The sequence below is a fragment of the Pecten maximus genome, chromosome 8 (assembly GCF_902652985.1).
Source record: "Pecten maximus chromosome 8, xPecMax1.1, whole genome shotgun sequence".
In the NCBI taxonomy this organism is placed as follows: domain Eukaryota; kingdom Metazoa; phylum Mollusca; class Bivalvia; order Pectinida; family Pectinidae; genus Pecten; species Pecten maximus.
The window spans coordinates 24284339-24311611 of record NC_047022.1 but is presented as its reverse complement, the minus strand read 5'-3'; the positions used below and the strand labels follow the sequence as shown (position 1 = coordinate 24311611).

General features: G+C 34.4%; 1 protein-coding gene across 1 annotated transcript; it reads left to right on the top strand.

The window, feature by feature from the left end:
- Positions 1–2476: 2476 nt before the first annotated feature.
- Positions 2477–26733, top strand: LOC117332877. Its single transcript, XM_033891938.1, has 6 exons — positions 2477–2937; positions 9427–9558; positions 18842–18945; positions 21802–21858; positions 22300–22519; positions 22879–26733. Exons 1-6 carry the CDS (start codon positions 2873–2875, stop codon positions 22961–22963), a joined length of 663 nt encoding a protein of 220 aa, XP_033747829.1. The 5' UTR covers positions 2477–2872; the 3' UTR covers positions 22964–26733.
- The last annotated feature ends 540 nt before the right edge of the window (positions 26734–27273 follow it).

Genomic DNA, 27273 nt, shown 5'->3' with positions numbered 1-27273 from the left:
CATGTTATTTGCATATCTGATAACAGTGATAGGTTTTACCAAATGTCATTATATGGGTCTCCAAAGGTAAAGGTCAAATTGTCAATCAATGTCATTCAATATCGGGTACGCGTTATATGAATATCTTATAACACTCATAAGTTCTTCCAAAGGTCATTATATGGGTCACCAAAGGTCACAGGTCAAATTGTTAATCAGTGTCGATCAATTTCGGGTACGTGTTATATATACCAAAGGTCATTTATTGGTCACCAGAGGTCAAAGGTCAAATTGTGTATCAATGTTGATCAATATCGTATACATTTTATATTTATATCATATTACAGTTTGAAAATATACCAAAGGTCGTTATATGGGTCACCAAAGATCGAATTGTTAATCAATATCGATCAATATTTTATGCTTGTTAAATTGTATACAGTCTTGTATCTTATAACAGTGCTGTTATTCAGAGCAACTTATGTACATGCATGTGGCTCCTTTTTCAACGAGTTCCGTTTTCAACAGGCTACACGTGGAAAAGAGAGACCTGATGGGGTCCATTTGTAAGAGGAGAGTCAGTTATCCACAGCGTCCCGATTCCATTTTCAACTTTGAAAGGTTCCATATTCCACGGGGGTCCATTTTCAACGTCACACCGACAGTTGCATATATTCTAGTAACGATCATGTAACTTTCCGGGTGAAGCAGGATGACATGTTACGCTTTAAGAAGCCTAAATGTTTGTTAGTTTTGTTGGTGATAGTTTTTTATTCTTGTTCCAATTTAGGTCAGAGTTGATCGTGACCCCTATAGATACTGTCCCGAATCTAGATTTTCTAAAATTTCACAATGTAATGAATATTTGAACTTAAAGGTTTTTTTTTCTTAATGAGAGCAGACTTCTTGGCGTTTGATTTCATCTTCCATTTCTCCTCCCCAATTTCAAGTGTTTTTAGGTCATTCTCCAGTTCAGTTATGACAGTCTTGCAGAGGTGAGATTTCATTAAAGAGTAGACAACCACCATCAAATATACAATATCATCTATAAAGATAAGAAAAGTAGTGAGTGAGGCGACCACTGTCCCTTGGGGTACACAGGAGAGAAGGTTGGTAAGAATGTTGTGATGCTCAAGGTGGCTGGATGTAAACGAAGTACACGTAATCAGTGTAATTTAAGTGATAAAGTTAAAAACGCAATGTTATGCAGGGATCATTTTTTGTTGGCTGAATGATCTACATGATTCGGAAAAATCCTTTAAATTTCTTTAAATGGACCATAATCAAATTATATCACAGACAGTTGTTTTTCTTGACAATGGCTCCCTTGTTATATGTAAATCGCCATTATAGATGATACGAGGAAGGTTGTTTCAAAATTCGGTGGGATTACACGTGCTCTAGTTAATAAAAGTTTCAGATGCTTTATCAGCCTTTTAAACATATGATATGGTCCCACTTTATCAGATCTTTAAAAAGGCGACAATATAAAACATCCGAAGCAATCAGATTATCAAAGTGAACGTTTCATCGAGCTGATTTTAATATTTTTTTTCTTAGTTAATTGCACAGGTAAACGTGATGATGGCAAAATGAAAGATTTTGTTTTTGTATTGTTTTTTTTTTTTTTTTTTTAAGGTTGACGTTTGCAAAATCCACTTACAAGGCTAATGTCGTAATTGTTGAACGTATAGTTCTATATATTTACCATTATATGGCACTGCCACTATATAACCCTACCAATTCAGTTACGAGTTCACCAGCTTATGAACTGCCAACTGAAAATTTCAAAAAAAAAATCGCACGACAAATAAAAAATCGCAGATGGTAAATATAAGCATTGAACGGCTTTCAGTTGGCATTCATAGTCAATATGAATGCCAACTGAAAGCCGTTCAATGCTTAAATGTAATCTGAGGAATTATACAATGCCTACCATGTTCACTCGTGAAGCAAGCGTGTCCTAAAATTTCACGATTATTTTATCTTAGTAGAACAGTACATGTAACCGATTAGCCCGAGTTTCCTCTGGCCCTGATACCATGCCAGATGAAATATCTCCCTCCATTTCCCTCTAATTATCACTCCATTTCTACTCTTCTTAAACTCACAGTTTCAAAATAAAATCACTTTATGTAAATTCCAATGTCATTTTGTGTTGGAAAGGGCTTTATATAAGTTGGAAAACTTGTGCCCGATTCCTTTGTATATTTATGATACAATAAAATATGTTTAAACTAAAAAAAAAACTCGGGCTAGTAACCAATTAGATCTCTCTCTTTATGTGGTAAAATGCATGGGTGAATTCAAACAAATTATAAAACTTTCAGTGATAATATCATTGTCATGTTTATTTCGTAAATTGGATATGTTTTCACAATACATTGAAAAAAAATTTGATGGTAGACAGCACATCCTGAAAATGGTGTTGTGACACCTAAGAAATATCCAGGTGTAGAGAGTATTGCAGTTGTCTCCCCTTTGTGTACATTGTTAGGTCCAAAGTCGAGAAGAACATCTCGTACACAGATCTCCGTTAGCCTATATTTAGCCTCCATCTGTCACATGAAATGCATGTCTTCACATTGCTCTGCTGATATCTCGTCACTAAGGATATGAAGAGTTCACACACGGAAGTAGGAGTGTAGATGTAAAAGAAAACATGACTATTACGTCGGTCTGAATTCTGGCAAATAGGCAAACAACCACTTGTTTCTTGTTTCACACTCTGAGTTTGGATCGTGAGCTAGTAATCATAAAAAGCTATAACGTAATTGGCTAGTGATGACCGAGTTGCTGTGATGTATTTTAATTATCGTCTCAACTCTACATAGAATTCGAGCTTGTATCTTGTAAAAAACCTATTGTTATAAACTTGACAATTAACAAAACAATGGATTTATTTGGATGGATGACAGTGGTTGTTTTCAGTGTCCTTGCTTCAGTGATTTGTGTTGGGTGAGTATATACGTAGGGCCGAAGTTACACATGTGACCAGTCCCTTGTAGAAAGCATTACTGTAGAGTGTAGATATCTCATACTGTCAATTAGACACGTCAATGAGTTAATTTTGTGATAGTCATACAATCTTATCTACAATTATAATAGAACTACCATATGACATGTTATCATCGCCTGTTATCATTAGAGACAATGTTAATCCTACAATGTGACATTTCTTTGTGTGCTATCTTTCATTTACACAAACAATTGGAATAATTAAGTTGAATGACGAAATAGAGGCATAAACTAAAAGCCACATGGGGCTCTATATAAGCTCAATGAAAATGATTTTTTTCATTCTGGATATTTAACTGATTAATATTAATATAGATCTATCTAGGCCTAGACCTACACTGTAGCTACTTGACCACTAGGCTAATCTGAAGGGTTCTGATCATGATGTTAATAACGAAGTAAGATCGTCAGAAAATTTGGACTACATTTGTACTTGCATGACCACATGTGAATTTTTAAATGAAAAAGTAAAATTTGTTGAGTCTAATTTAAACTTGATAATAAAACAAAATTTTCTGAATGTTAATCCCTAATAATTGATTCCTATGATCAACCAGTTGAAATTATAATTATAGTCTTCATTATTATAAAACTGTTATCAATTATTATTATTAATTAATGCTATAGGCTAATTTTGAGTTTCTATTTTATAATTATTTTGAATAAACTGAACATGAACCTAAGAGTAAAGACTAAGTTATTCTTATGATTACAATTTTACATCTTTGTTTGATTCCTGGGCTCATGCTTTTTAGTTGTGGGACTCACTCAGACTTTCTACTAAAAATATATCTCTGTAATTTTAGAAATTATGTTGTGGCAATTGACTTTCCTGAAAAAGACTGGTTAATTATACTTCTTCTTCCTTATAAGACTAGTGGACTCTTCAAAGAGCATTATTTTTCTTTCATGAGTCTGGCCATAGTCATGCAGAATAAATCATGTAATTATACATGATATATAATTGCTGATTAATTAGGTCTCAGTTTAGCTTCTTATCGGCTCTACCAGGAACTTAATGTTCTTAGATTCACAGGGATGCTGTTGATAGAATCCTGTGTTTCAGTCTCGGATGGTCCCCCTGGGGGTGGGGGTGGGGTGTTGTCCTGTGTGCACATCATGATATATCTGTGATGGAGGTGCTTGCATGGAAAGTGTACCTGTGCTGTCTCTTGGTTCTAGATTCGCTTACTGTGAGATATAGATTCTAGTTCTGCTGGCAACTACAGGTATATATTTGATCTTATATCGAAGCATCTTTAGTCTGATTTCCACTTCAACTTGTTGACTATTAATGTATATGCTTCCAGGTGTTGGTTATTAATAATTTCTAGTATTCATGTCCAGTATTTATAAAATGAGGTGCCTTTCTTTGGACCTTCTCTTTCTTGTTATCTCCCTTTATGTGGGTCCCATACTGTCCGCTGCCCCATATTATATTGATGTGGGTCATACAAGTGTCTCACAAGCACTCGGTGTTGGAGTTCTGTTCTACATCGTCTCATGTTATGCCTGAGGAATCCTAGAGTCTGTTTTGTCATGGCGACACTGAGTTGACTTGCTGGTCCGGTTTAATGTCCTTACTGATTGTCACTCTGATCAGGTATTTGCTGGATTCCATGCATATATGGTTTCCTATAGGTGGTTATGGAGGATGTATTTTGTGTTGATGGTACATACAGAGCCTCCTCGAGACTTGTATGGCGACACATTTCTCAGAGTGGAAGAGCAGTTGCCAATCCCTCTCCCAACGTTCAAGTGAAAGAACATGCAGAGAAAAAACAATGATCCATGCTGGGGACCTGCAGGGCATCCAGTAGACCCTTGAGAGTATATTTTTGACTCCCCAAAATGAGATCTGACTCTTGGGTTTGAAGGGACATGTCTATTTGACATATGTTTTGACCCTTCAGATTTCTCAGAAGTAGTGATTTGACTTCTGAAATTGCTAAAAGTCAAGGGTCAACTGGATGCCCTGGACCTGTCCGGACTCACTGACTCAAATCTGGAAATGACTGATGTGATGATTTAGGGCTATACCAATTATATTCAATGACCATGAGCCAATGCAATGAAGCATCTCTAGATCTGTCAAGTTATACATATCTAGACTATTTATTGATAAAAAATTTGCAAGTCAATATTCCCTGTTTTTTCTTGAAATATCCCAGATTTCAACTAAAACTCTCTGTACTGTTTAATCCACACCTAATTACCTTTGAGATTTCACTGCAGAATACATTTTAAAGAACATGGAAAAACTCATTCCTGCAGAGTGCCCCATATACCAATAGTAATCAAATTTGAAATGATATGATATTTAAGATATTAAGATAAAAAAAATGTAACATTTCAATATACTGGGTTAATAGCAGAGTCAGAAATGCATAGAGCTTAGGACTGACATTTTAATTCATTGAACAACTTCTCATTAATCAGCAGACCAAGTGTTGTGATATTTGGTCAAGTTATAGCATGCTGGGATAATTATAAAAGGCTAACAATTTAGCTGAAAGTTTGTTTAACTGAATCACATTGAATCTTTGAACAACTTAAGCTTCTTCCTGTTAATTTTATATAACTAAAAGGTCCAGGGACAGGATAGCATGTACAATAGCTAGGAAAAGCCAACAAATTTGTTTAAATGAATAACCTTGACCTAATTTTAAGGTCCCAATATTAATGTTAAAATTTGTAAAAGAATTCTTCTCATTGACCTTAAGACCCAGGGTCATGATATTGGTTAAGTAGCATTTTGGATGCAATTAATGTCCTTATAACCTAGCTAATGTCAGTGCAAGGACACAGGGGTGAGAATCAGATGTGTTAAAATCAATTTAGACCAATTCTTCTCAATAACCTAAATTGCCAGGGTCATAATATTTATATGGGGCCATGCCCAGCAACATTGTGATAAAGGGCTGCTACACAATTTGTTCAAGTGAATATAGTAAACTTAGCTACTTTTATGTTGGAATGGAGAGGCTAATCTAGATCTGCTAACTAGCATCCAGATCAACTTTCAAGTTGTATTACAATTAGTAACAAATGATTGATACATGGTCATTGGGTCTAGATCTAAGTTGACTGTCACTGGTGTTCTGTTTTAAAGACACAAGAAACCATATGCCATACTCTCTCTCTTTATATATATGGGTGGATGTAATGTGATTTCTAGGTACATACATTATAATTTGAGCTATAGAAAGTTTTAAGTATAATATGAGTTGATACACCTTTTAATCTGTAAGGTATACATATTAGTGATAGCTATATAAGTTCTATTTACTTTCTAAACAAAATTGAAACCTTGACACTGTTTGTGTATAGTTTGTATTCTATATTATGGTGTATACATGTACTGTATACAGTTTATACGAAGACTCACTGATTGACTCATAACTAGCTTATTGTGGTAGACACATATATACTTGTATATGTGTATAATTATAATTAGCTTACCTATATTAATTGATAGACACATACTGGTATAGTACTGTACATGTGTACTGTACATTGTATATGATAATTGGCTTATACAATTATACTGATAGACACATACGTATACATACATACACACTAACAAATTTAAAGCCTGAAAGGTATATCGATATATATATATATATATATAATTAGTTGATACTGATAGACACATATATATACAGATAGGCACATACTGTACATATGTTGGTGTTTCACAAATTTTAATCAATTATAATTCAGATATAAATTGCACTTGGGGGAATTTCCCTCCTGCTCAGACATGCATAATCAGTAAAGAAAGGGGGGCGGGGGAATGGGGAATGGTTTGATGAAGGTGGGTAAATTGGTCCCCAACTTCCCGGTGGAGGCATTTATAGTAATCCAAATAATTATAAAATGTTAACATACATATAAAAAATTACTTTGTAACTGTTGTATGTTTGCTGGCGTACCTTATGATTAAATTGAGTGATCATATAATCTATATATACTTGTGGCAGGTTTTAATTGTACATGTACATAGTGATATGGTCGCCTTCTATCTTCGCGCTGGGGGGGGGGTTCCCTTTAGCTCATGATCAGTTGGTAGAGCGGCGGACCAGTAAGCCGAGGGTCGCTGGTTTGATCCCTGGTGGAGGCACACTACTCTCTTTCCTGTTTCATACTTATGGAATTAATACTGTAGGCTCATCATTTTTGAATCCAAAAAACAATTTTGAAAATTAATGGTTGAATACATATAACAATGTTTATTATGCCCTTAAATCGAATACATATGTTGAGCAGATATTTAAATATGTATCAATTTATACTGTTACGATGCATTGCAAACTTTAATCAGATTACACTAGTACGCTGTAGATTTTTTCAGATAAAAGTTGAATCGCATCTGACAGATCTAGATGTACCAATGTGATTGCGATTGACCCAAGCTTTAAGTGCATACATGTGGAAGGCATTACCAAAATATCTTACCGGTATATACATCTAGACATTTTCTTGCATGTATAATTAGGGGTATTATATGATCTCAATTGCTGCACACATGTTAAATTCCTCATCAAAAGCTAGAGTAATGCATTGTTTTATAGGGCAAAGATTCAAATGTACCCTCAGTACACTTGATGGTTTGGAGATTAATCCAAATCTTATACCAATATGTATTGAGTCAGAATCAGATCTCTCTGATAAACATCACCCAATTACCATGTTATATGCCTGCGCATGCCTGACCATGAGGATTTTCTCCGAGTGTTCCATTTTCTTCCCAGTATATATATGTTAATCATAATTATCCAGATTGCCTATATATAGCTATATATCATGATGGATAAAACAAACTGCTGGTTAACAATATCATTAAAATGATAAATTTAGAAACTTAAAAAAAAAAAAAATTTAATACATATGTTATTCAATTTTAATTTGAACTGCATGATTATTATATCATGCATGTTTCATCCCATCCTGAAAATACACCCAGTCATTTATATTCAGATTGCATGTTTTAAAGAATACATATATATATACATGTATTGGACTTTTGTGCAAGATAAATGAAATAAAGATGAATTTAAAAAAATGGTTCTGATTACTTTCTTACATATAAAATACATGTATATCAATCTTTTATGAAATGAGAACAAAAAATTCATATCTTATTTATCTCTTTATATATATTAATTAATTGACATAATCTGTTTGTAAATCTTTAAGGTATATACATGTATACTATATTCATTGTGATATTGTGATGTCATCATATTATGACATCATAGAAGATGATGGCACATATATTTCTTTTAAAATTATGACATAGATGTACCAGTGTACAATTATTTACTGAGTAATGTACATACAGCAAAAAAATTGATGATTAACTTTTCTAAAACAAAACCTGAGACTTGGCAATAAAATCCGTGCAAGCTTCTTTGTTATCTTAAAGTCTATTTTGTTAATTTTTGTCAACAAAAATATGTCTCCCGGCCTTCTCCCTTATAATTATATTTTACTATACATTGAAATTTTCTCACTCACTTGACCTTTGACCTTGAGGTCAAGGTTGCAATGATCCAATGACAAAGCGCTATATTTCGTTAGATGGGTGACATATAGATAGGTATATATACAGCAACATTCATTAAAGATTAAAAATTACCAGAAAATGTTCCAGTTGAGAATCAGGTCAAAGTGGTCTTACAGCAGTACTTCATCATATTAGTTTCAGGTTATACAATACTTCAAGATTCATCAAAGATATCATCAATAGTAAAGATGTTATGGTCCGGATATAATTTGCACATATTTGACCATTGACCTTGAGGTCAAGGGGTTGCAATATGAATAATGACAGAGAAATTTGATGCACTTCCATCTGTTGGTGATTTTATAAAGGCATGCAGAAATTTTCATTACATTTTTTTTGTATAACATAAATGGTATAATAATGTTACTCCCAGGATAAACATTGGAAAAATTTGTTCTTACTTGACCTGAGATCATGCATGACCGAAAGGCATAAGCACTGCACTTCGGCTTTAGGTGATACAAGTATACAGCAAGTGTGGTCAACATATATCTTAAGCAGTTTTGAAATAATATAATGGTCCAGAAAAGAAATTTTATATACTAAATGTAACTATTAATAGAAAAGATTTTAGAACCTAGTACTAATACATACCAGTATGTTTACCTTCATTTGAAATTCTTATACTTTAATACAATAGCAATGAAGCCATCTCAGATTAGTTCTCTAATTACATGTGAATCTCATAATAAGAGTTATAGTTAGTTTCTCAAAATCTGAGCAAAACCCACATGAAAGCATGAGTCAATCAACACAATTATCCGAGTTCCAAAAATCACTATGTACATTATCAGGACATGAATTCAATTTCATTTAACATTTCTGAATTCAATTTCATTTAACATTTCTGACTTTTACAGAGCGAGTGACCACAAGTGCACATATATGAGGGCAAAGACCATCACGAAGTTTGAACAAGTGTACAAACCCTGTAAGCTGTCATACCGAGCACGATGTTCCTGGTTCAGCTTAGATTATTGTACTTTTTATCAGTAAGTATGTAATTATATATTAACACTAAATAGTTACTCTTCACTTTGATACAGGCAAAAAGAATGGTTCATGCCCCATCGTGAATGTTTCAAAATTTCATTGCTAAGCAGGAATTATACAGGGGCCGTGGTGGCCGAGTGGTTAAGGTGTCCCGACACTTTAACACTAAGCCCTCCACCTCTGGGTTGCGAGTTCGAAACCTACGCGGGGCAGTTGCCAGGTACTGATCGTAGGCCGGTGGTTTTTCTCCGGGTACTCCGGCTTTCCTCCACCTCCAAAACCTGGCACGTCCTTAAATGACCCTGGCTGTTAATAGGACGTTAAACAAAAACAAACAAACAGGGGATGATACATGCAATGGGTAATGATCATCTTGCAATTGAATTACTTGGTAATGTTATGAGAGAATTTCAAGATTTTTAGCCCACCATCATCAGATGTAGGGCTATTCAAATCGCCCTGCGTCCGTGGTCCGTCGTCCGTCCCTCCATCCGTCCCTCCGTCCGTCCGTAAACAATTCTTGTTATCGCTATTTCTCAGAAAGTACTGAAGGGATCTTTCTCAGATTTCATATGTAGGTTCCCCTTGGTGCCTAGTTATGCATATCGCATTTAAAGACCTAACGGAAAACAACATGGCCGACAGGCAGCCATCTTGGATTTTGACAGTTGAAGTTTGTTATCGCTATTTCTCAGAAAGTACTAAAGGGACCTTTTTCAAATTTCATATGTAGGTTCCCCTTGCTGCCTAGTTATGCATATTGCATTTTGAGACCAATCGGAAAACAACATGGCCGACAGGCAGCCATCTTGGATTTTGACAATTGAAGTTTGTTATCGCTATTTCTCAGAAAGCACTGAAGGGATCTTTCTCAAATTTCATATGTAGGTTCCCCTTGCTGCCTAGTTATGCATATTGCATTTTGAGACCAATCGGAAAACAATATGGCCGACAGGCAGCCATCTTGGATTTTGACAATTGAAGTTTGTTATCGCTATTTCTCAGAAAGTACTGAAGGGATCTTTCTCAAATTTCATATGTAGGTTCCTCTTGCTGCCTAGTTATGCATATTGCATTTTGAGACCAATCGGAAAACAACATGGCCGACAGGCAGCCATCATGGATTTTGACAATTGAAGTTTGTTATCGCTATTTCTCAGAAAGTACTGAAGAGATCTTCCTCAAATTTCATATGTAGGTTCCCCTTGCTGCCTAGTTATGAATATTGCATTTTGAGACCAAGCGGGAAACAACATGGCCGACAGGCAGCCATCTTGGATTTTGACAATTGAAGTTTGTTATTGCTATTTCTCAGAAGGTACTGAAGGGATCTTTCTCAAATTTCATATGTAGGTTCCCCTTGGTGCCTAGTTATGCTTAAAGCATTTTGAGACCTATCGGAAAACAACATGGCCGACAGGCAGCCATCTTGGATTTTGACAATTGAAGTTTGTTATCGCTATTTCTCAGAATGTACTGAAGAGATCTTCTTCAAATTTCATATGTAGGTTCCCCTTGGTGCCTAGTTATGCATATTGCATTTTGAGACCTATCGGAAAACAACATGGCCGACAGGCAGCCATCTTGGATTTTGACAATTGAAGTTTGTTATCGCTATTTCTCAGAATGTACTGACGTGATCTTTCTTAAATTTCATATATAGGTTCCCCTTGGTGCCTAGTTATGCATAAAGCATTTTGAGACCAATCAGAAAACAACATGGCCGACAGGCAGCCATCTTGGATTTTGACAATTGAAGTTTGTTATCGCTATTTCTCAGAAAGTAATGAAGGGATCTTTCTCAAATTTCATATGTAGGTTCCCCTCGGTGCCTAGTTATGCATATTGCAATTTGAGACTAATCGGAAAACAACATGGCCGATAGGCAGCCATCTTAGATTTTGACAATTGAAACTTGTTATCGCTATTTCTAAGAAAGTGCTGAAGGGATCTTTCTCAAATTTCATATGTAGGTTCCCCTTGGTCCCTGGTGTTGCATTTTGGGACCAATCCGAAAGCAACATGGCAGACAGACAGCCATTATCGCTAGATCTTAAATTTTATATATAGGTACCCCTTGTTTGAAAAGTACTAGAGGGCTGTTTCTGAATTTACACAGATTAGTAAGACTTAGAAGGGAAAAGTAGAGAAAAGATCAATCTGACATGGAACCTATAAAGATCATTCAATGGTGGGTGCCAAGATCCCTCTGGGATCTCTTGTTAAATTAAAGAAAGTGAATGGGATTTTCCAATAAAATACCAATTAGTACACTTTCAGATTTTCAGCAAGAAAACAAGTGGCAAAAATCCTGATCTGTGCACTCAAATTTTAGATCATCATCATACATTAGATTAAATGGTATCTCAAAGTCCTTTGATGAAAACTATAGAAAAAAAACTATAATTAGTGTTTTATAATAGATCTGTATAAACATAAGGAGCAAAAGCGTTAAAGTAAGGTATCCACTGAAATATGTATAATTATTTGTAGAATTCTCAAGATACATTTTATGATACATTTTATAATACATTTCATAATACATTTTTGTATGTACCGTATTTGACCTAATAAGGGCGCCCCTACCTTTTTTCAAAGAAATAAATCTTTGACTGAGTGTCAAAATGGTGTTCAAAAGTAATAATTCATGTGAAATATTTTGCTACTTTATGTGTTCAATTTTCTTCAGCAAATTAAGTAACTGGAACACATGTTTTCGCCACATTTTGTGTATTCCTACAGGCTACAGATGACATGTCAGTGCAAAGAGCACCCAAAACTAAACACACATACAAATAATAACTTACCATTTTTATTTGAAGATATGTAAAGTAAAGACTTCATTCTTGTTGATAAATAACTTTTGTTCAGAGCAGAAAGCTAGTAAAAGACATTGTAAATCAATTATTAGGTCAAAGAAAACGATGTCTAATATGATCTGGGAAATCACCTGTTTCTATAAATAGAACACAAAAGAGTTCCATTTGAACATAAATGGTGGAACACACGTTCTCTGGTCTAAAGATCAGCTGGCATGGTTTACAAGTTTACAGGAGTATTCAAGTGATGTTTAAGCTTAATATATGATAATGAATAGATATCTTCATCTGGAATATTTTCATGACTGAATATTTTACCGTTTCCACAACCTTGGGTATTCTGCTATAAGGTATAGTCTGTTTCATAAAACTTCAGAATAACTAATCTTAATAAGGGCGCCCCCACTGTCAATTACCCGCGCCCTGTGCCCTTATTAGGTCAAATACGGTAGTTTATTTTGGGGGAAAATATTTCAAAAAATTTTGCCAAGATGATGAGTGCTGTTGTGATAATGGAGTATAGAGTCCGTCCATTAGGCACTGCATGATAATGTCTGGATGTATTGTGCCATTTTTTCTATTGCACAAATATTTTTACATATTTTGATATACAGTACATTCCACTTAATCGGGTAACGCTTAATAGGGTATTTTGTTTATTGGGGTAAAAATACAAAAACCAAAACCATTTTCTCTTGAATAATGTTAAAAAAATTGTATATATATTTAGCATATCAAACATCATCAGATCATATATACCACAAAATTGTGATTTTTCTTTACCTCATAGAAATTACACATATATATGAAGAAGATAGAGTTTGATGTTGAATATGTAGCTAGTAACAATGATTTGTTTTTAACAATCCATACCATATATAAATCCTTTGTCTGACTTAATTTACAATAGTTGTACCTGCAGTATAATATATAGATCAAATCACATTTTGTTTAGAGTGTATATATAGCTGGTAATGTTTAGTTAACATATATATATGTGTGTGAAGTTCATGATCAGGTCATGATATGTAGACCTATAAATATATACACATATGTGTTATATCATACATGTATATACTGTATCATAAATATAACTATGTAAACCAGGTACAGTCGAACCTGTCTATAAAGGACACCTAAGGGACAAGACAAAAGTGTCCTTTATAGAGAGGTGTCCTTTATATAGAGGTTCAACGAGTTATGTCCCTTATAAACGAAGAAACAAACCAAAGTCTGTTTATAGTACACTATATGTCTCCTGATTTATTATATTTAAACACTTAAACAAATGAATAAAAGACAAATAATTAAAGATAAATGCTTAATTAATTGATTTTCAATCATTCATCTGACACAAAAATTGGAGTTGATATTTTTAATAATTTATATTAAGCCTATAGTTTCAAAACAAATCTTCACAATATCATACTATACTGAATATCTATTCAGACAAATACTCAACATAGTCAAAAAAGTAAAGGTAAATGGCGGCTGACAACCATGTGCCTGCCCTGTCAGATTTGCATACGGTTGATTTTGTAAGTAAAACAATTATGACAGACATAACTATTGCTTTGTCCCTCTTTTGTTGGTCTTGATAATGATTTAATTACCCCAAATACAACAAAATTTAACCAGGGGAATGGGCATGTATTAGGCTATAACTGTAACTTATAAAAGGCCATGTTATACATATATAGCTATATTTACATTAGCTCTGTATTTCCCCATTGACACAATGCTAAGAGGCAGTTGCCACCATATGCCTATAACACCCAGTGGGTCATGTGACATTAAAAAAGGCACAATTTTTTTGGTTGGTTCAGTTTTTTTCAAAGTTGACAAAAATGGTAAGGTAATGTAAATATAAGTATTGAACAATGGTTTTATTGTTGTTATAGTCTATATGGCAGCAAGATGTATGGTGGGCATATGTAACATGGAAACCCAAACTGAAACATGCTGCCATATCGACTATAACAACATTAAAACCTCTGATCATTGCATGCTTAAATTATGTAAAAATACTGATTGGTTTGAAAAAACATCTACATGTACTATACAGGTACTGTATTTGATTATGTACAATACCAGGTAACATATTACTTTATCACATAGAAATTATTTCAGAGGTATTTAAGTGTACAAAGGAATCTTTTTAATAAGATACAACTATAACATAAAACTACTGATTGGTTTGAATAACATCTACATGTACAGGTATCAACGTATAGGGGATACATAATTCAGTTCTAGGTAAATATAATAAAATGTATGAATTATCATGTAGAAATCATTTTCTGGCTCAGCTGAATAGGAAGGAGTGGATGCACTTGTATGACCCCAAGTTGTGGTCTTTGACCTTAGTTGTGTGTATAAAGCATTAGATTTATGTTAAGCTAATAACTGTGGAGTGATCGACCCTGGACTTTGATCCTAAGCTTTCATTGTTGTAACCCACATGTATCCACTAAAGCTATATAGTGCTTGATTTTTGGTACAGACTATAGCTTGTATTTCTATAATAAAAGCTTTAGGTATTTTCTATAGGTATTTAAATCAGATGTAGCATACATTATTCAAATGTGTTGTGCTATCTTTTATTAAATAGGTCCAGAAAATATTAATATTCTGAGTGATATATATTTTCATGCATATTAATTATTGCAGGACTATTCATTTTAATGGGCAAGTAGAAAATATATTAAATATCCTAAAGCAAGTGGACTGTTGGTGTCTGAGCTTTACTTGCCAGGAGCAAGTGTTTAAAAAAAAAATCATCCCCCTGAATTATATAATACATGTATATACTATCATCATATCAATGAGATATATATAAACTTAAATAGAAGTGTCCTTTTCCCTTGAATGATATTCTACAGGCTATTGTATATTTTGTATAGTGTAGTAAAAGTATTTTGGTATAATCTGTAGTCAATCATGATCAGGTGGCGTGTTCTTTAATTCCTGGCGTGAACATTCACGTGATCATTTCTATACTGGTATATATATCAGACCATTAGTTACAGCTGTAACTAGTCATGCTGTGTTTTAGTTGTCAATGCAGATGACCGGGCGGACATTAAGCCTTTTAAACTTTTATTGAATATTTTCTACCAGTATATATATGTACTGTTATGTAGTTATGTCTATATGGGTTGAAAGTATATGAACATTACATACATTTATACAGCCTCCTGTTATGAATGTAATTGGTATAGCTAGCTGGTTACTCTACATTATATACAATTCCATGAGAAATCTATAGAAGTTCTATGTAAAACATGCCAGTATAGGCTGTTGAACATTTGCCATGGCATTATATTGAATTTAGCCTGATATATAGAGGATATCTAACATGTCTTCAGTAATACCAAATATATTTCACGAGTGGGGCTAATATTTTGATATTTTTCACGAGTGAAATATATTTGGTATTACTGATGACACTGTTAGATATTCTGTTTATTACATTTTTTATCAACGAAAAACCTACCCCGCATGCTAACTAGGCCTACAGTTCCCTAAAAAAAGTAGTTCCCCCTGTCCAGGTGCTGACATATGATGTCTGAAGGCTTTCTGATAGGTCAATTATTAGCCCACCATCATCAGATGGTGGGCTATTCAAATCGCCCTGCGTCCGTGGTCCGTCGTCCGTCCGTCCGTCCGTCCGTCCGTCCCTCCGTCCGTCCATCCGTCCCTCCGTCCGTAAACAATTCTTGTTATCGCTATTTCTCAGAAAGTACTGAAGGGATCTTTCTCAAATTTCATATTTAGGTTCCCCTTGGTGCCTAGTTATGCATATTGCATTTTGAGACCAATCTGAAAACAACATGGCCGACAGGCAGCCATCTTGGATTTTGACAATTGAAGTTTGTTATCGCTATTTCTCAGAAACTAATTAGGGGATCTTTCTGAAATTTCATATGTAGGTTCCCCTTGGTGCCTAGTTATGCATATTGCATTTTGAGACCAATCTGAAAACAACATGGCCGACAGTCAGCCATCTTGGATTTTGACAATTGAAGTTTGTTATCGCTATTTCTCAGAAACTAATAAGGGGATCTTTCTGAAATTTCATATGTAGGTCCCCCTCAGTGCCTAGTTATGCATATTGTATTTTGAGACTAATCGGAAAACAACATGGCCGACAGGCAGCCATCTTGGATTTTGACATTTGAAGTTTGTTATCGCTATTTCTGAGAAAGCACTGAAGGGATCTTTCTCAAATTTCATATAAAGGTTCCTCTTGGTGCCTAGTTATGCATATTGCATTTTGAGACCAATTGGAAAACAACATGGCCGACAGGCAGCCATCTTGGATTTTGACAATTGAAGTTTGTTATCGCTATTTCTCAGAAACTAATGAAGGGATCTTTCTGAAATTTCATATGTAGGTTCCTCTCAGTGACTAGTTATGCACTTTGAATTTTGAGACTAATCGGAAAACAACATGGCCGACAGGCAGCCATCTTGGATTTTGACAATTGAAGTTTGTTATCGCTATTTCTCAGAAACTTATGAAGGGATCTTTCTGAAATTTCGTATAAAGGTTTCTCTTGGTGCCTAGTTATACATATTGCATTTTGAGACCAATTGGAAAACAACATGTCCGACAGGCAGCCATCTTGGATTTTGACAATTGAAGTTTGTTATAGCTATTTCTCAGAAACTTATGAAGGGATCTTTCTGAAATTTCATATGTAGGTTTCCCTTGGTACGTAGTTATGCATATTGCATTTTGAGACTAATCTGAAAACAACATGGCCGACAGGCAGCCATCTTGGATTTTGACAATTGAAGTTTGTTATAGCTATTTCTCAGAAACTTATGAAGGGATCTTTCTGAAATTTCAATTGTAGGTTTCCCTCGGTGCCTAGTTATGCATATTGCATTTTGAGACTATTCGGAAAACAACAACATGGCCGACAGGCAGTCATCTTGGATTTTGACAATTGAAGTTTGTTATCGCTATTTCTCAGAAAGTACTGAAGGGATCTTTCTCAAATTTCATATGTAGGTTTCCCTCAGTGCGTAGTTATGCATATTGCATTTTGAGACCAATCGAAAAACAACATGGCCGACAGGCAGCCATCTTGTATTTTGACAATTGAAGATTGTTATCGCTATTTATCAGAAATTGCTGAAAGGATCTTTCTGAATTTCATTTGTAGGTTGCCCTCTGTGTCTAGTTATGCATATTGGATATTGAGACCAGTCAGAAAACAACCTGGCTGACAGGCAGCCATCTTGTATTTTGAAAATTGAAGTTTGTTATCGCTATTGTACAGAAGGTACTGGAGGGATTTTTCTCAAATTTCATATGTAGGTTCCCCTTGGTCCCTGGTATTGCATTTTGGGACCAGTCGGAAAACAACATGGCCGACAGACAGCCATTATTGCTAAATCTTAAATTTTATATATAGGTTGCCCTTGTTTGAAAAGCACTAGAGGGCTGTTTCTGAATTTACACAGATTAGTAAGACTTAGAGGAAGGGAAAAGTAGAGAAAAGATCAATCTGACATGGAACCTATAAAGATCATTCAATGGTGGGCGCCAAGATCCCTCTGGGATCTCTTGTTTTGGTATTTTCTAAGCATTTATTTGATTGGTCAAATCAGCAAATGTGATATTTTTCACTAGTGAAAAATATCACTTTTATAGAATGAATAATTTTTGATATTTCACTGGTAAAAATGTAATAATTATTAATATTTCATTATAAATTGTCCAATATTTCCAGTTGATTATGTTAGTTTCTCTCTTTGATATATAGATATATATACAAGTCAAAGTTTTCAATCTTGGAAGGCTTAATTTATGATCATAATGTGTAGGTGTGTATTCTTGAGCAGGATTTTAATTTGGCAATTTTTTGGACTTTTCTTTATTTCAGTATTTTTATCTTGTCTGGAGATCTCATTAGAATTCTCAGTTTTGACCAACCACTTTGAAACTTGGTATAATTTATATTAATTACGATGTAGCTATAGATTAGTCATGTTTTTCCTGGGCAGTATTTGGATTCAACAATTCCTAAAAAGTTATTGCGCCCTTTGTTTATATCAGTGAAAAACATATTATTTTTGTCTGGAGATTGGTCAGAACTTTTTTACCAATTTGATAGATTAAAATCTGTATTACTATGATATATATATAGGTATCTATGATTTTCAGAATTTGAATGAAAAAAATCTTGTTTAATTTTCATATTGAATGCATCTGGTACACAAATATATGATATGTTTGTCACATTGACAACATCTCACATAGGATTTTAATTTAACTGCATGGTACCAGGGGAATATCTACACCAAAAATTCACTCCCATTCCCAACCAATCAGTAGCCATGCGCAGTTCAAGTAAAAAAACCAACTTTTTTTGGAATTATGAAGCTTGATAACTTTATGGTATGTCTTGAAGTAACACTATAATATAATATTTCCTTTTTCTTTTTACAGTGAACAGTACTGCAATAAAAACTTCAATACTTCCGAGACAGTTTATGTCAATGTGATAGAGTGCTGTAAAAAATATGTGATGGCGCCAAATGGTACCTGTGTTCGTAAGTATATGTCATCAACTCCATTTTTCAACCGGACCTAAAATATACCATAAATCCAATCTATGGATGAATATATATATATAAAGCCGCAGAATGTAGCCGCGAAAGTACTTGGGAGACAGCAGATCTGTGTTTGGCTTTTTATTTATTATTATTTACCGTCACATGGACATTTCAACTTTATTCTATATATATATATAAATATATATATAGCCATTATTATTCTGCAATTACCTGGTAATTATAACAGACCCACCAAAACTTCAGCAGAGCTAATCTTTACAAATAGTATGTCTTGATAACTTATATTGTTCTGTATTTATCAAGCCCATCCCCAAATCAGTGTTGACCCCCCTCCCCCCCCCCCTCCCCAAATCAGTGTTGACCCCCCCTCCCCCCCTCCCCAAATCAGTGTTGACCCCCCCCCATCCCCAAATCAGTGTTGACCCCCCTCCCCCCCCTCCCCAAATCAGTGTTGACCCCCCCCCCCCCCCCCCCCCCCCCCCCTCCCCAAATCAGTGTTGACACTGCAATTTATACACAGCTTAATTTCAGACAGTCTAAGAATTTTTCGATTAGATTACAAAATGAAGCTGATAAAACTGATTTACATAAATCGTAGTTTCTGATTATATGTTACATTTTGAATGTAAAAAGTTCATTGTATGCAATCTCAGTTTGTTAAATATCTGTTGTACATGTGCTTGAATTGTTGTACTTTACATAGGTACCAGGCATTTTTTGTTGCTTTTCACAAAATGGTCCAGCCAAATTAAAAAAGAAGCTAAAAATATAACTTTGCTAATCTTCATTGACTAGATTCTTTTTCTGCAAAATGTACTTAATAATAATGTACTTACAAATAAGAATTTCTTTGTTTAAATCTTATAAGTAACACTGCTCAAATCGAAAGCTGTATGGGTTTATTGCTATGTCTATCACATTAATCAATTATTAAATGTACTGCATACCAGCTTAGTGATAAAGTAGTGTTATTCATATTTACTGTAGTCCAGTTGAAATGTCAACAAATGTTATGTCATTGCCCTATGATCATGATAAGCCTCATGTGATGACCTTTTCAGTTTGAGATATATATATATATATTGGCCGTCCCCTATAGATTTACTCCAAAATATAGATACAGTCCAAACTGCTATAGCGACCACCTGAATTAAGTGACTCCCTCTCCTATGTGACCATATTTTTGACGATGTAATTTACTATACTAATGACCTGAACATGGATTTAGAGACCTGTCTTGATCATAGGCCTTCTTCGACCATCAACTACATGCTATAGCCAGGCTGTTCCATCTAATGTGATTACAAATGTGTATAAAAAACAACCAATCACTGCTGTACTCCCAAATGGTGATGCATGCGCCAAAAAAGTCTAGCTGTTGTAGTTTGACCAAACTAAATTGGTTGTTGAGCTAAAGTCGACTAGACATGCATATTGTAACTTCTTATTTCTCTGCACATACATATTACATGTGACTGAAATGAATTTGCTTATACGTATACCATAGTTACTAGTAGATCATATATAGTCACTTTAGTAGTGGAAGCTTGTAGTAGGCCATACATGTATATGACCTTCCAATGTAGGTAATGGAAAAGGTCACATACAGGTTTGTCTGTACAAGGATCATGATATCACACTGTGGCTGTCAATTAGTATGAGTGAGGGAAGAAATTAAACTTCAGAGTGAGGGAAGAAATTAAACTACAGAGTGAGGGAAGAAATTAAACTACAGAGTGAGGGAAGAAAATAAACTACAAAGTGAGGGAAGAAATTAAACTACAGAGTGAGGAAAGAAATTAAACTACAAAGTGAGGGAAGAAATCAAACTACAGAGTGAGGGAAGAAATTAAAACTACAGAGTGAGGGAAGAAATCAAACTACAAAGTGAGGGAAGAAATTAAAACTACAGAGTGAGGGAAGAAATTAAAACTATACAGAATGAAGGAAGAAATTAAAACTACAGAGTGAGGGAAGAAATCAAACTACAGATTGAGGGAAGAAATTAAAAATATACAGAATGAAGGAAGAAATTAAACTACAAAGTGAGGGAAGAAATCAAACTACAGAGTGAGGGAAGAAATTAAAACTACAGAGTGAGGGAAGAAATTAAAACTATACAGAATGAAGGAAGAAATTAAAACTACAGAGTGAGGGAAGAAATCAAACTACAGAGTGAGGGAAGAAATTAAAACTATACAGAATGAAGGAAGAAATTAAACTACAGAGTGAGGGAAGAAATTAAACTACAGAGTGAGGAAAGAAATTAAACTACAAAGTGAGGGAAGAAATCAAACTACAGAGTGAGGGAAGAAATTAAAACTACAGAGTGAGGGAAGAAATTAAAACTACAGGGTGAGGGAAGAAATTAAACTACAGAGTGAGGGAAGAAATTAAAACTACAGAGTGAGGGAAGAAATTAAACTACAGAGTGAGGGAAGAAATTAAAACTACAGAGTGAGGGAAGAATTAAACTATAGAGTGAGGGAAGAAATTAAACTACAGAGTGAGGGAAGAAATTAAACTGCAGATTGAGGGAAGAAATTAAAACTGCAGAGTGAGGGAAGAAATTAAACTACAGAGTGAGGGAAGAAATTAAAACTACAGAGTGAGGGAAGAAATTAAACTACAGTTGAACCTCATTATCACAAAGTTGGTGGGATCATGACAAATCTTTGAGATGTCCTGATCAGTATTCAAGGAAGCAGAGAATATCTTGCATAGAGGTTTTACTGTCAAGACCGAATTTTTATTTCAAGTTAATCAGTGACAGGGTCTTCCATAGTAATGAATTTAACTGTATGTTATTTGTTTTTTGTTTTGTTTTTACAGTTCTGTCAAAAGTTGAAAATGACGAATGGTACATTATGAAACAAAACGTTACAACAGGTAAGCAAACATTTTTATTGAAAATATTTTAGGGAATCTAAACTTTTGGATATGAGAGAAAATGTGAAAAAAATAAACACATTTAATTGAAACATATTTGGGGCCGAAATCAACCAGCTAAAATGTTACTGAATATTCTGACTGTATTTAGAGCTCTATTTCCATCGAAGCAGGAAACTAGGTACTTTGTATATATGATCATGTGATGCCAAAACATTCTTTATAGACATATGGTCTTTTACATGCCTTACCTGTAATTTCTCTTGTTCATTGCGAAAACCGTAGATTTATTTGAAAAGATGATAAATCCTTGAATTTCTATACAGGTGTAATGTTTATTTGTAGCAAAAGATGTAGATTTTGTCACTATGTTTAATGAATCTAATGAAAACCTGGAGTTGAGATTTAATTTGAACTGATTTTTTTTTGTCTTTGATACAGATGCTCCTGTAGAGATAATACCCATCGGCAGTGGGCCAGTGAAGAGTCCTCAGAGTGGGGATTCTAACAGTATAGGCTCTATCGACCCTAGTAAGGTGTCTAAAGTGGAGACCAAGGATAGCAGTATGACACTCTCACACGGAGCCTATGCTGGGATAGGGTGTGCCTTACTGTTCCTGGGTATCATAGGTGTTCTCACCTTTATAGGAGTAAGGAAAAGGTGGGCTCATACAACTGGTTATACTTAAGTTACCATATATTGAAATGGAGAAATAATATCATATTATTTAATCGTTTTGTTGTTAGATTATCTAGCTACAACTTCACATACTGTAACTGACCCAGTTTGAAGGATAATAATAGATATTTAAAAAAAATGATAAACTTCATTTTCAAAAAATTCTAGTATGAGAACAGCAACTTTGAACTAGAAATGGATTTACATAAGTATATTGTAAACTGGAGGCTCCAGCCCCAAACTTCTAGACACTGGTCATCCAAAACATGTACATTGTAAACTGGAGGCTCCAGTTCCAAAGTATTAGGAGTTATATTTATATCAGTTTTCTCTATTGACAGACGAAGAAGATTTGCGGCACAAAAATCCTCCAGTGAACAAAGAGTTCCTATCCACATGGCTACAGAGGAAAATCCGGAGACGTAACCATTACATGAGATATTTGATGTTACAGGTTGGAAGTAATTGTATGTGGCCTTATTGGCAACGCTGGACCTTTTGTCTACTGAACTACGCCAGCACAGCAAACAATCCAATATGCTGTAGATATTGGCATACATGTACATGTATAGTGCAGACTTTTTTTTTGTTGTTGTTGTTTTTTTTTAAATCAGCGTGTGTGAAAAATGACTTTGTATCTGTATAACGCACCAGCAATTTATCAGCCATTGATAGACGCCATTTTATATTGGATTTGTTGTCTCCCCTCGCCATTAGGATAATGAGGATTGGTACTAAGGTATCTTAGTATTACATTGTAGGTTATAGTTTATAGGAAAGAGATTCGCCGTTAAATTATAGGAAAGATTCACCGTTAAATTTTAAACAGTGACAGGAAAGGTATTTGCTGAACTGCTAATGTCAATCTAGTTCCTGATCAAAGGAAATGTGGACTTAATTGATGTTGGTAGTTGTAGTTAGGATATGAAAGCAATAATATGATATTACAGATGGTGACTGACAATTAGTTTTGTTTTAAAAGACTAGATTAATAGTCATAAAAGCACAGTCATGTATATAGTGAAATTCTATAAATGTACTTTAAATATACAACTGAAAAATTTGACAATGCAAGTTATTCTTGACAAGAAGTTTTAAGTATTAAGCAGATAACTGTTTATGAATCATAACACATGTATAATCCTTATATAATTTGAATATTAATTATTTTGTCTGAAGGGACATAGAAATTGTGAGATTATCATTTTGTCATCATATTTTGTTTCTTCTGTAGTCTAATTAATGAGATTCAAACATAATTTGAAGTTTATTTTGCTCAACTCTGTAAAGCCTTTGCAATATTGGAGTATACAACATATTTACATGAATATTCAACAAAATCTTACATGTTGTACCATGACTTTCAAAAATAGATTTTATCAATATCTTATTGCATTATTGAAACAGATATTTTATTGTGTGTTGTCATTTAGATACGGTGACATATCTTGGGAGCCATCTATAATAGTAGGGAGGTTCAATGTAACATAATGTCATTAAAATCATGTACGGGTAAAGAAGTCATTGTGTATAGTTTAACACTTATTATGTACATGTAACTTAAATTGGTTTGAGATGAGAACTTTGGTAAGGGGAGTTAACTCTGAAATATCACCTTTTAGAGAAGCATTATGTATTTATCAATCCTTGAATTGTAAATAACACAGGGACTGTTAAGCATTATTCTGCTTCCACCATTTACATGTGAACATTATAAAAAAATATTATGGGGAGATACCTGTCGGAAAGGACACTAAATCCTAGGAATTCATTGTTTGGTACTGATGCTGAAAATTTAAAGTTTGATAGGCATACATCAAGATTTATGTCATACCCAGTAACACAGGCATACATCAAGATTTATGTCATACCCAGTAACACAGGCATATATCAAGATTTATGTCATGCCCAATAACACAGGCATATATCAAGATTTATGTCATAGCCTGGTAACACAGGCATATATCAAGATTTATGTCATAGCCTGGTAACACAAAAACTTAATTGAAGGAGAAAACAATCATTTTTTATTTCTTTATTCTCTTCCCAATGAAAAATACTTGTTATATAAATCTACTATGGGTGTTTTCAAGTATTTATTATTGAGTAAAACACATTGTTTTAACCAGAGTGATCAAAGGGTTGAAATATTTCAAATGTGATTCTTGTGTATAACTTTTATTGTTAATGAAAGTAGATGTGTGTGATCTCAACATTGAGTTTTTTTTGTTAATTGTTTTTATTTGTCATTATGAATATAGCCAGCGGCACTTTTCTTCGTAAATTGAACATCATCTTATTATGTCCAAAACAGAGCAGGTGATGATTATGTGTTATCATAAAAAAAAACATTTGTCACTATCAAAATAAATGTAGCAGTAAATTTGATGTTGTAACTTTTTATGTCAGGTTACATTTGTAGCTGCCAAGTTGCCTGCAATATGACATACCAACTTTTTTCTCACTCTTTTACCTATAATTATTATGTAGTCTGTCAACGAGGTATTTCTAACAGAACTGCTTACTTCATGATAAATGATATAATCATTTAAATTCTCCATTTTACTATACTGGGCCAAATAAAGGTGGTTCCTTTTATATTTCATTCTAGATCTATCTATCTTTCTAGTACCAGTGTACAGTTTTGGTATTTAAATATATTCAATTACATCATTGAAGCAAGTCGGTGTGAGTGAATATCTTTTGCATGATATATGAGATTTCAAACAAAAATGTCTTTTTTTTCAAAGAAAAGAGTATTTGTTAAATTGTTACGAAGAATCATTATAAAGGAAGTCATTATCACCACATACTACAGATATTTGATGGTTGTCTGTCACTACAATATTTTTTTTTACAAATACAGGACCTAGGATTTGGTTTGGTTTGGTTTGTTTTGTTTAACGTCCTATTAATAGCCAAGGTCATTTAAGGACGGGCCAGGTTTTTGATGTGGAGGAAAAGCCGGAGTACCCGGAGAAAAACCACTGGCCTACGGTCAGTACCTGGCCACTGCCCCACGTAGGTTTTGAACTCGCAACCCAGAGGTGGAGGGCTAGTGATAAAGTGTCGGGACACCTTAACCACTCGGCCACCGCAGCCCTAGGACCTAGGAAGCTTGGGAATTCTTTACTTCAATTTGTATAATGACAATGTTTTGTGTAACTCCATTTACAATATTTTTTTTTCAATTGAATTTGCCACCGTAAATGCTGTTGATATTTACTATTTTGAATGTGTCTAGTCATCTAGAACAAAATAAACATGTATCTATAACTATATTGCAGTATGCATGTTGTGTTTTATCACAATATATGTAACAGAATCCTCTATCACCTGCATTTTATCTCTAATAACACAAAATAAGTATGCATCCATTTAAAGCCTTCATATTGAATAATATTTAAGATATTTTGTGTCATTCAAAAATTCACGTTTCAACTAAAAGAAGTAAGAATGTGGCAGGGAGAACCTGGAGTAGTTGATATGGAAGGCCAATGTGTTGTGTAAGAGTGATCTCCCTTGGTGTTATGTTGAGAATTGATCAATTGTATCGCAGTGTGTTACAGTTTTTGTTTAACCACCTTTTAACAGCCAGGGTCATTTAAGGACGTGCCAGGTTTTAGAGGTGGAGGAAAGCCGGAGTACCGGGAGAAAAACCACCGGCCTACAGTCAGTACCTGGCAACTGCCCCACGTAGGTTTCGAACCCAGAGGTGGAGGTCTAGTGATAAAGTGTCGGGACACCTTAACCACTCGGCCACCGCGGCCCCCGAAACAGATATGCACTTCTGTTTAAGAAGAAAACAGAAGAAAAAAATAAATATTGTGCCCTCTTTGATTTTGGTGCTAAAACATTCAAGATTATTTTATGGTTCCAATGTAAAAAGGTACATGTAGCTTCAGAAAATCTATAGTGTTTGATGTAAATACTGGATTGTCCTGTTGAGATATCATACGACTAGTTTTATAATTTAACCTATATTGGAAAAATAATATGATGATAATCCTTGATCTGACATGAAATGGTACGCCGTCACCTGCCAGATCATGTGGGTTTTCCCCAGGTACTGCCGCTTCCCACATTAAGACCCCTTGCGCGCTTCCATCTGGGTCAAAAAGCGTGATTATCATAAGTTTTATAACTTGTTTTGCAATTGTTGTGAAATAAATAAACATGAAACATGACTGATTTAACCCAGCTTTATATCCTGATTAAGACTTAAACATCTACTAGAGGTTCAAGAGTGTTCATTTGTTGAATTACTTGTATAAATGAAACCAACATTTCTATCATAAACTTCTACAAGAGGTTCAAGACATATATATATATACCTGTACCATACATTGCTATATGAGGTTTCGAACCATTTCATTTTAGAAATAGTTGGGTTATTGTAACCTGTTTTTTAAACGTGAAAAACAAGGAATATATCCCGCAGGTATTACATGTAAACATTCAGGTAATTAGCTGGTAGAGACATCCTCTTAATAATGGTTCTGGTCAGACATATTTATAATGACATGAGACTTATATATATACACACACAGTGTCAAATCCTACCTAGCCCCAGGTATCAACTTGATTGAGTCGTGTTTTAGTAAAAATGTATGTTGTAATATTGATTCAAATGCATGAGTATAAGTGTTGTGTTAAATGATGGTTGAGTGAATGATGTTTGTTTAAATGTGATCTCGGTATAATCTGAGCATTTCTTGGGAATTTTCCCAAATACC